Source organism: Ovis aries, chromosome 13, assembly GCF_016772045.2.
Source record: "Ovis aries strain OAR_USU_Benz2616 breed Rambouillet chromosome 13, ARS-UI_Ramb_v3.0, whole genome shotgun sequence".
NCBI lineage: Eukaryota > Metazoa > Chordata > Mammalia > Artiodactyla > Bovidae > Ovis > Ovis aries.
The window spans coordinates 60,502,206-60,514,284 of record NC_056066.1 but is presented as its reverse complement, the minus strand read 5'-3'; the positions used below and the strand labels follow the sequence as shown (position 1 = coordinate 60,514,284).

Below are 12,079 nucleotides of genomic sequence, written 5' to 3'. Positions count from 1 at the left end.
CTTGTACCCTGGGTATAAAAGTGGACTAAGGACCCCTGTTCAACATCAGTTCTCCCTTGAGCTGGCCCACTGTTCTAACAGTGTCTCCCACTCTAATAAACTTTATTTCTCTCCCATTCTGTCTCATGTCTGGAAAATCTTTTCCAAACCGCACCCGGACCATGACAATAACCTGGCAGATCTGAGCCCTCGTGATGCCAGCAACACACACACACACACACACACACACACACACACACACACAGTGAAAGTCACTCAGTCATGTCCGACTCTTTGCGACCCCATGGACTATACAGTCTATGAAATTCTCCAGGCCAGAATACTGGAGTGGGTAGCCTTTCCCTTCTCCAGGGATCTTCTCAACCCAGAGATCAAACCCAGGTCTCCCTGATTGCAGATGGATTCTTTCCCAGCTGAGCCACAAGGGAAGCCCAGATATATCTGAAGCGAATCAACGAAAAGTAAAGCACACTCTATCACGGTATGTGGGCTGCATCTAAAGTGATAAAAGAGGCAAGATCTCAATCATCCAAGATCCTACTTCAAACTAGAAAAAGAAGACTAAAACAAACCCAACATAAAGCAAAAGAAAGGACAGAATAAAGATAACAGCAGGAAAAAAAACCATAAAGGTTCTTCTTCAAAAACTATAAAATTATTAAATCTAATTTCAAAGTTGATAAAGATAAAAAGAAAGAATTCTCAAATCAACAATAGCATTGAAGCAAAGGATAACATTGCAATCTTATAGGTATTAAATAAAATGTAAAGGGACTACTATAAGAAACTTTTCACTCATAAATTTTACAACTTAGAAGAAATAAACCAGTTCTCATTTTGTGATGTCAGCATTTCTCTTAATGGTAAAAGCAGAGAAAGACATTATGAGAAAGGAAAACTACAGACTGATGGCTCACATGAACTTATGTGCAAACACCCCAGCAAAATGTTAGCAAATAGAATCCAGCAATGTACAGAAATAATTATACACCAGGACCAGGAGGAATTTATTTCAAGTATGCAAGACTAGTTTAATATTTCAAAATAAGTCATTGTAATCCACCATCTCAACAAGGAAATAATTAAAATAATAGGTAGATACCAATTGTTGTAGAAAAGGCAATTTACAAAATCTACCAAATCATGGTACAAACTCTCAGCAAGTTAGGAAGAAAAGGGAATTACCTCAATTTGATAAAGAGCATCTACAGAACAAATCCCTCTTATTTAATGGTCTAAGACAATGCTTTCACCTTAAGACTAATGGAAGTTGTAGTTGTTGCAAGAAAGCAAGTAATAAAAGGCATACAGAATGAAAAAGAAAAAAGAGTTGTCTCTGTTTGCAGATGACATAATTATCTACACACACCCACAAATCCTTCCCTCAACCCACCTGATGAAATAAAATTTATATTTAAGGCAGGATAAGAAAATTTAAACTTGAAGTTCTCTCTCTCTGTTTGGGCCTCCTCTCTCCCAGTTTAGTGGGCAATGTGCATTATACATTAACCAGACCTCAAACAGGGAAATGCCTACCCGACCACAAAGAACAGTTTCTTGTCTTTCTTCTGATGCTGGGAATGTTACTTCTTTGATTAACATTCTTTCCCAACTCTATAACGGATTGGAACAACTCACTGCTTGCTATCTACATGCATCTTTGGCGAATTATATGCAAAATGTCAATGTTTCATTTTGATGTATGATCCTTTGTCTCACAACTCAATATGACTGTGTCCTTGACTTCTAACAGGTGGAACAGTTTTCAGAGCTGCTGAGAGGAGAGTCTATCTCCCAGGTTGTAATCCTCAGTTTAGCTTGAATAAAATTCTGTTTTCTTCTTAACTTGATTAATAACTGAATATTCATCAATAAGCCCACAAAAATTGACAAACAAATTCAGATGAGTTCCAGAATAAAAGACTAAGGCACAAAAGTAGACCACACTTCTATATAGTGGCAACAAACATGTGGAAATGGAAATTTTAAAGCAACACTAACTCTAGCCACTCCGAGAGGAAATGAAATCCTTAGGCACACACTTAACAACACATGCTTGTTGTATCCATATGTCAAAAATCACAAAAGTTCTGGTGGAAGAATCAAAGAAGACCCAAATATGCAGCAAATCATACTGTAGTCATGGACTGGAAGACATAATATTGATCTATAGGCTTAATAAAATATCTATTAAAATCTGAGCAAGATTTTTGTGGTCATAGAAAGCAAGAATTGAAAGCAAGAATATAAAATCATAAAAATCACTTGTAAATTGCAATAATTAAGTGGACCTTGAATAAAATTAGGGCTTATACTTAAAACAACAAGATGCTTATGAAAGATATATTTTTTAAAAAAGACTTAAATGAGGTGTTATGAACACCCATGCCAGTCGATTGAAAGACTCAACATAGCAGGCAAGTTATTTCTCCCCAGGCTAAAACAAGCCTATAATTCAGTTGCTATCATAATCCCAGTAAGATCTTTTGTAGATATACACAAGACTCTTCTAAAATTGTTATTGAAAGTCAGAGGAACTGGGGTAGCTACAACAATTTTTAGAGAGCAGAATAAAACAGGAGGAATCACTGTACTATCTCGACATATTATACAGCAATAGTAGTCAAGAATGTGTTGTGTTGGCAGAGGAATAAGTACATAATCCATGGAATGGAATAGAGTACCAACTATAGCCAACTAAATTTTGACAAGCCTGCCAAAGCAATTCAATGGAGGAAGGATGTGCTCAGTCCCTCCATTGTGTCAAACTCTCTGCCACCCAATGGACTGTAAACTGCCAGGCTCCACTATCCATGGAATATGGGGTTGGGTTGCCATTTCCTACTCCAGGAGCAAGGATAGTACTTCAACAAACGGTTACTGCAAAAATTGGATATCCATGTTTTTTTTTCAAATCCATTCAAACTAAACGTCACAGCTTAAGCAAAAATTAATACAAAAAGATGGGGGTGACTTGGGTGGAAAGGCCGATAATCTGCTGGATGTCATGAGCTGTCATGAGATGTAGGTTTGAAACAAGTTGGATCTTGATATAGCATTCTGCTATCTTGGGTATATACACAGTACTGCATACAGAGAGAAAAGTAATGGGCCCCACCCAGGGTTAAGGAGGACTTTGGGGGGAATTATTTCTTCCCATCAGAACTTCCACATCCCCAGGATTATGACTCATGTCATAAGGCCTCAGTTTCCTCTTACAGCTTCTAGAACAAAGCATTACTTCGTCATGCATACTCAATGGTGCAAGTTAATCATCTTGTCTTCTGAGTGGCATGGCCTTCTCCCCCTCTCTGGTTCATCACCCATGATAGGCCCGTAAAGGTGACCACTCGGAATCCTAGCTGTGCAAAGTGTTCTGCACTCCTCGGGACACAGGCCTTCCTCTCTCCCAGCGGCCATGAATCTCCTGATGCTGACCTTCATGCTCTGTGGGTTACTAACCCTGGTGACCAAAGGTAATGGAACCCTATAGTGGAGAGAAGATGCAACTAACCTGAGTTGTTGACCCTGAGTTCCCAGGTGTCTTGAGGGAGAAAGAGGGTCCATAGGAAGAGCTTTGGGCCAAAAAAGAGCAGTGGAAGTGCTTTCATGATAACTCGATGTCCTACTCTCTAAGAATCTGCTATGGTTGTTCCATCATTAAGTTGTGTTTGACGTTTTGTGACCCCCATGGACTGTAGCACGCCAGGCTGCCAAGCTCCCCTGTCCTGCACTGTCTCCCAGAGTTTGCTCAAATTCATGTCCACTGAGTCGAACCTCTGCTGCCCCGTTCTCCTTTTGCTTTCAACCTTTCCCAGCATCAGAATCTTTTCCAATCAATGGCTCTTCATACTGTCCATGGGGTTCTCCAGACGAGAATACTGGAATGGGTTGCTATTTCCTTTTTCACTGGACCATGTTTTGTCAGAAGTCTTCATTATGACCTGTCCTGGGTGGCCCTGCACAGCATGACTCAGGCAACTATTTATCTGGGGTGACTTCTGAATCATTTCTCCAAAGGCAGGAATTTCCTCAGTCTTCTGAGTAGCCCTCTATTTCTTTCTCTGTAACTAACCATTGTTAACTCAACTTCACTTTGCTTCTGTTTTAACAATTTCATTGCTGCACCTATTTTATAGTTGTGTCTCAGTAGTCCAACTCTTACCACCATCTAGAATTCTTTTTGTCATGAACGTGCTTTCAAAGGAGGCCCTCTGAGGCAAGGTGAACAAGTTCATCACACTATCTGTAGAACTGGTAAAGCTGACATGAGAAAGATAACACAAATTTAAGTTAGAAGTGGGGATAAGTTAAGACTGAAAAGATAAGTGATCAACGGGGAACCTCTGCTAACTGATCAATAAAGAATGAGCTTATGCCTTCTTTTTTAATAATGCTATTTTGGAAACATCAACTTTGGTTAAAAATAATATTTTCAATTGATTAAAAAGTTTCAAGCAATCAGTAGGCTTGTATAAGGTTAAGAAAGAGGCCTTTCCTACCCTAGAATAACAGCTCTTCAGTCTTCTCTTTCAGAATCTCTGAATCAGTCAATGAAGGAATCTAACCTATTAGTTGTATATCCTAGCAGATCCAAATATAGGGGCTTGCCCCATATACTGGCATGGCTAATTCCTTCACCATCTTAAAATCATTGTGTCTTGTCACCTTATATCAAGACCTATGCCAACTGCTATTGAAGAAACTGTCATCTACCCCTATGACAGACCAAATAGATGCCACTTCAATCTATTCTCTCTTATTTCTGACAACCATTTATCATCCTCTCACATACAGGATACTTTTTTTTGTCTGTTTCCCCTTCCAGAGAGTAAGTGCCATGTGGTTTTGTCTGCTTGGTTTACAAATATATCCCAAGTGCCTAGAATAGAGTCTGTTACATAATTAGGGCTCAAACCTCTCTTGACTGAGGGGCTGTATGTGAATTTTAACTCTGGAGGTAACAGTTGAAAAGTAGTAGTGAGAAATGCAAGTGAGAGGCAAGAGTGAAGCAGAATTGACAGAGCAAGATGATTTAACAAGTTTGGGGGTGGAAGAGAAATACTGCTAAGAGGACACGGATTCCAAGGATGGACCCCATGGAGGAAAAGACACATGGTAAAATAATCTTTGTAGACATGAGGAATGTGGAAGCAATGTTAGACTTTGTCCAGGATGAAAGAGGTGGAATGGTTACCCTTGAAATTTACAGAAAATTTTACCAACGGAAAAGAATTGAAGAGAATAATGAATCACAGGAGAAGTGGCATGATGCCAACATGTCCCAGGGGAGGAAATAAGAACCAAATTTTCATCATGATCTCTATCTCTCTTTCTCTGTCTCAACCCACAAACAGTACTTTTCATACTTTACCAAATTAAATCGAAAAAGAGTTGTTTTGAGAATTACTTGACTTTCCTCACACATCATTATCTTCCTCCAACATACAGCCTTTGCATTAGTTGTTTCCTAGAATACATCAACATGGGTGCTTCTCGGGTAGTTTGCTGAGAAAGATGGTCATGTAGTTGCTTAATGCAACAAATTAGTTTCACTTTAGATCCGTATCCTCCTTCCAATAAATTATGATGCTTCTTAGAAAGCCTACTTTATTTCTTGCCTGAGCTCATCGTTCTTTCTTAACCACTATTTTGCACTGACATTCTTTCTCTTCAATTTTCCTGCTCCACTCCTGTCTGTGTCTGCCTCCTACCCCATCTTAGGACTTTATCCCACATTTCAAGATTTTAAAAATTCAGATAGCACTTTTATTTTTACCATTGCCAACACTCATACCAGTGAGAATTGGAAAATTTCCTGCCATATCAGTAAGCAAAGGATGCCACAATCATCAGCAATTGCAGCCACCATGGATGGTGAGCCCTGATGGAACTCAGGAAGAATATCTGCCATTTAGCAGTCATCAGACTGCAGTCACTCCCCATGGTGAGTGCTGAGGAAACTCAGGATGTGAAAACCCAGAAGAATTGGCCCCAGATAGGTGAAGTGGATATCAAAGGAATGATTTCAGTGAGTCCAGACTCTTGTATCTCCCCATGCATAGAAAAACAATAACTTCCTTAACTTGATGTCTGATTTTTCTTTAATTCACAATAATCTTTTGATGTTCTAACTACCTGCCCTTTGTTGGAAAACTTCTGTATAATCTGGCTAGCTGCCTTGCCTTCTTGGAGCAGTTCCTTCAGAGTTAGTTGAGATGCTGCCTCCTGGGCTTAAGTCGTGAAACTTTCTGCTACATAAAACATAACTCTCAACTTTTAAGTTGTGTGTTTTTAGTCAACATTAGTATGGCTTTGCACCTATCTTCCCTTTTCCTTTTGACATAGCTGAGGAAGTATGCTTTCTCTGAATCTGTCAAACACTATATATGAGCCTGATCCTGGTCACCGAATCAAGGACTGTGCCTTCCTTTTGTCTCTTTTCCCTCTTCTATGTTAATTTCTCTCTTTCTCCTTGTTTCTTCTTAATACTTGCAAATGTGTTCTCTTATTTCCCAGTATTCAAAAGAAGAAAAATTATCCCTGGACTCCATATTGTCTTCAAGTACTCTTCTGCTCTTCCTCATAGCTAAACTTCCTAAGAGTTTGGTCTCCAGATAGCATTTTCAAGTCTTCTCTCATTCACATGTCAATCACTTTACTTCTGTTTCTCCATTTCCTACCACTCTGAAGATTACCGGTGAGACTCATCATGTTAAATACAATAGAGACACCTGCCTTATTAGCAGTATTTGCCAACAAAGTGTGCCAACACACATTCACCAACAAACATGTGGAAACATGTTCCTTTAGGAAACATTTTCCACAGTTTCATAATCTAGTCATACCTGATACAACTTTCCTTGTGTCCCTTTGGCATTCACCATTTTCCTGCACATCGGTCTGACTTGCACTGGCAGTATCCTCAAAGAATGGTTGATTGCTTGCAAATCAACCTTGTAGGAAGCAGTCCAGAAATGCCAGGGAATTATCAGCTCACTCTAGGATCATCTGTCAACTAGCGGCAGGCAGGATGGTGGAAAAAATATTCCAGCTCCTCTGTCCCTCAAGAATGATAGCTTTGTCCTGGCCATATACTTGCTGCCAGAGTTCCCCACAGGATCACGCTCCAGTCAACCACATGGGTAACTAACTGTACCACTCCCCTTTTTTTCGCTTTTTACCTCCCTAACTTCCACATTTCCAGACCAATAAAAGTGTGGTGTGATGGTGTGAATTGCATCTAAACTCATTTGTTTATAGTTTGTTTGTTGTTTATACAACACTCACAGTTTTTCCCAAGGTTTCTTTTGGGGAAGCTAATCTGATTCTCTAGTGCCTCATTCTCCTGTTTTGCTTCAATTTTTCTGGCTGTTTCTCCTGAATTTTTTCCTCCTTTCTGAGCTCTCATTATTGACACCAAAATTTAATTGTGGTCTCCCTTTTTGTCTCATATTTATCCAACACTCACTATAACTCTAACTTTAATTATAAATACCCTTAAGCAATGATCCCACAGTTTACATATGGAGTCCAAACTTGTTTACTGAATTACCACAGGTATTTCCCCACTGCTCTTTGGACATTTAAGGTATAACATGTTATATGCCCCAAAACGAATACTTGTAGCCATCCTTTCCTCATCCTTTCAAATTTTGTTCTTTCCGCAATTTACTATTCTATGAATGGCAGGTAGCACAACTCTCCAAATCAACTCAGAAGTGTAATAATTTACTTGGATTGCTGCATATTCCTCTGACCTTATATTCAAACAATCAGTGTCTTGAAACTGTCCTCTTCTTCCACAACTCTCACAGTCCCAGTTCCAGCCACCATCAAGTTTTTTTTTAATGTTTATTTATTTTTTCGCCTGTGACATATCTTAGTTGCGGTACACGAGGTCTTCAATCTTTGTTTCAGCATGCAGGATTTCTAGTTGCAATATACAGCGTCCTCAGCTGTGGCATGCCAACTTTTAGTCGTGGCTCAGGGGATCTAGTTCCCTGCCTAGGGATCAAACCAAGGCCCCCTGCAGTAGGAGCTCAGATTCTTAGCCACTGGACAACCAGGGAAGTCCTTGCCATCATGTTTTACCTGGTCAAAGCCCCTAACTTGTTTCCCAGATTCTTCTCCTTCTTTTCCCTTATCCAATTTCCATGTGAAATCCTAATTACCTAAAACACAGGTTAAATTAGCTCATATGATGGTTTCAAATAAATCAAAATGCTTAATAATGACCTAAAGCAACTAGGGGATGGCATCACTACTTCAAGTTCATTTTGCCTCATGCTCTTTTGCTCTTTGCACATTACACTCCAGACTCTAGAATCTTCACTTACCTTAAAGACACTATACTATTTCTCAGTATTGGGACTGAGGATTTGCTGGTCCTTTCCAGAAATACTCTTTGCCTTCTGTATACCCTGTTGCCTCCTTTCATCATTTTTGCCTTGCCATGGCTTAAGTATCAGCTTTACTTATGTCTATCTCTCTGTCTCTTTGTCTCCCTCTTCCCTTCTTCTCTAGGCTCTCTCCTGCCTCCTCCCCTCTCCTTCTCTCTGTCCCTCTTCCCATCCACAGCAGTTTCCTTGATGGCACACCACAGTTTTTAATATACAGTTTTAGTTTTCTTCTTTGTCTGTCCCAGTGACTTGTAGTATTTTTAATCATATCCCTTTAAATGGTAAAGAATCTTCCTGTAATGCAGGAGATCCTGCAATGCAGGAGATCCAGGTTTGATCGCTGTGTCAGGAAGATCTCCTAGAGAAGGAAATGGCAACCCACTCCAGTATTCTTGCCTGGGAAATCTCATGGACAGGGGAGCCTGGCGGGCTACAGTCCATGGGGTTGCAAAGAGTTGGACACAACTGAGCAACTAACACTTTAGATGGTGGTAGTAGTGGTTGTCAAATTTTTGAGTTTGGGTTTGTCATCTTGTTGCTAGAGTTTAAAAATTAACTGTTTGTTTATTCACTGTAGCTGGCTGGTTTGTTCAAAGATGCTGGAAGAATGATATAGGATACTGCAGAAAACGATGTTTACTTCTTGAAAGGTACAAACTCCTTTGTATGAACAAGCTATCGTGCTGCATTCCACTAAGCAGTGATGATCCATACACTCAATGGCCAATCCAGCCCCCACCACTGGAAGATGTAACTGCTGAATTTGTTACACAGGATGATATTCCCTTTACCCCTGCATCTGGGATGGATGATTCAGTTACAATTGAAACGACTCAAGAAAGCACAGCAATTAGACCCAGATCTTCCCAGAGAGATTCTTCTTAGATTTCAACACCTACTACTCATGAGAGCATTGAGAATACAACATTTTCTGATGACCTTGAGACAGGATATTTATATAAGCCTTGGGACTAATAGCCAGGAGACAATTCTACTGATGTTATTTTACCAGGGAAAGTTCAATCAGGGATTGGATGACTAGAGATGAACATAATGCTACTGCCAAGGCAAGAACAAAGAGTTACCTTACAAGTCGACATGTATAAAGATAAATGTATAGAGGATATAGGGATTCTTCATATTTGGCTTAAGTTCTTTTTCTGTTTTCATCTGCTCTACTAATATATATGTGATAATATCTGGTCTTTGGTGATATATGTCTGTCTGTACATTTTTCCCTAATAAATAAACAAATAAGTGTCACAGTTCTGAGCTGCCTCAATAGTAGACACAGAAATTTTGATATAATTTCTGAAACACTAATATCCTATGTGAAGAACCTATGAATTCACATACAAGGTTTCAGATAAGTCCTCCCTTTCTTGTCTCTCTGTTTCCACCAACATTTTTTTGTAAGTGCTGACTTTAAATCCCTTGCTTGTATCATGAGGCCAAATTTTGTTTAATACTTCAACCTGAAACAAACCTAGTTATAGTCAGAAACTCATTCACCACAAACGTTTAACTAGATAGAGGAGCAAGTGGGACTTGCCTTCAGAACACATCCTATTAAGAACTACATCACAAATTCTGCTTATCTTTTCAATGCTCTTTCCATTTAGATATTTACTCAAAACCTGCAACCGCGGTTGTTTCATGGAGTGCCTCTCCAGAGGTGCGTTTTGACCATGAATACTGATCATGTGTAGGGTGCCTATGCTTCATCTGCCTCTGTCATGCACTGGTGGTTCTGCCACTTTACTCTCTGAAATCATGGAGAAGCAGTTATTCACTCCAAGGTTGATTCATATACTGTGCTATGGCTGGGGTGTTACTGAGAGCCACAGTCTCAGATGCCCACATATCTCAGAATCGAGAAGGTTTACTCTCTAATTCTTTTTATTTTGTCTGGGTCAAGTTGCCAGGGATCCCGGCTATAGAAGAGGTATTCGGCCTCAGGCCACTGACCCTTAAGTAGACCTCATATTCCAATAGCTCTTGGGCCTCCTGTTAGGCTGACAAATACCCTACTTTGCCTGGGACTGAGGGTCTTCCCAGAATATGGGAGTTAGAGACCGAGACCAAGAAAGTCTTTAGCAAGCCTGGGCAACTTGATCACCTTCTTTCTAGTGTACCTTGGCCCAAGTTGCTCTTCTCCATTTCTTTTGTATGGCAACACCTCATCACACAGGTCACATGCCAACTTCACAGAGGCATTCTTTCACGATGAAGACATCCTGAGACCACCACTCTGCCTCAGCCTAGAGTATTCTTCTTCTATGCCTTTCCCGTAAATGTCATCTCCTTAGAAATAATCCACTCCTCCCTCTACTTTGCATCATCTTCTTCCTATCCCTGAACTCTTTGAAATATTTTGTAGATTTCTTTGCTGTCCTTCTGCATTATTTCATTAGTTATGTACATATAGCCTGTCATCACCACTCTAATGTACACAGAGTCCTTATACCATGCTCTGGTTCCTGACTGTGTCCCAAGCTGGTAGACCAGTGCCTTGTGCATGGTGGATGCTCAATAAAGATTTGAGCACTTGCTGTTCATGTAATCATCTCAACAAATATGAGAAGGTCGGACAATACAAAGTAGTAATAATCAATCTTAGATACTGGATATAACATTTTTTCAAACATATTCATATTGATAATTTAAGGGAAATAGTTTTTTGACCCTCAGTTTTTTAATGTCTTGTGATACTCAGCATTCTTAACATGCTATTCTATCTCTACTTTCTCAATTCCTCTTCTTTCACTCTTAAAAGAAAACTTACCTCACACCCCTTTTTTTCTAACAAGCATGGATTGCTCATCATGGAAAAACCTACAGGTATCAAGCCAGTGGATAATTCAAAGATTGGTGCTGTTATTCAGAAACTAAGTAATCACAGACTTTGGACAGCAAATCCTTTGGAAAATCAAGTGACTTTCAATTTTTGTTTATCAAAGCAGGGACAGCAAAGCAAATCAGCTGGTGGTTGATAGATCTTTGTAAGTAAGTTTTGGTGATAGCTTACAATGGAATTTGTAACTTGTAAAGACTTAAAAGAACTACATTTCTCCTTCTCTCTATTTCTCTCTCTCTCTGCATATCTATCATTTATATATCTGACATGTAATCTTTCAATCTTCATATTTACTTTTTGATTGAATAAGGTTGCTCATTGATTACATGTTTAAAAATGAAAACTGAGAATAAATTTGGTATGACCTTCATTTCATCAGTATAATATGTCTATCTACACATAAACTAAGACTTCCTAGGTGGCTCAGTGGAAATGAATCCTTCTGTCAATGCAGGAGACATAAGTTCAATCCTTGTGTCGGAAGGATCCCCAGGAGAAGAAATGGCAACCTCTCCAGTATTCTTACCTATGAAATTTTGTGGACAGAGGAGCCTGTCAGGCTACAGTCCATGAAGCTGCAAAAGAGTCAGACAGAATTTTTCAACTAAACAACAACACATAAACTAATAGATGGTAAGCACTATTTACTAAAAGGATGTATTTATAATAAAACATACAGGTTAATAATTATTTTTCACATGCATGTGGTTCGAACCAATTTTGTTCCAAATATTGCAATAGCAACTCAACATTGAATATGTTGTGAAATATTTAAAGCTTTATAAACAGATTTCACAATAAAAATTATATGTTCATTTTT

The 12,079-nt window shown here is 39.2% G+C and overlaps 2 protein-coding genes across 6 annotated transcripts in view; one reads left to right on the top strand and one right to left on the bottom strand.

Moving 5' to 3' along the window:
* The window catches only part of C13H20orf96 (chromosome 13 C20orf96 homolog), a 142,456-nt gene that overhangs the window by 17,139 nt on the left and 113,238 nt on the right, over positions 1-12,079 (bottom strand). The gene's annotated exons all lie outside the window — the stretch shown is intronic.
* Positions 3,419-9,287, top strand: DEFB125 (defensin beta 125). Its single transcript, XM_060397113.1, is given in 2 exon segments — positions 3,419-3,476; positions 8,947-9,287. Coding segments are annotated over 2 exon segments (399 nt in total).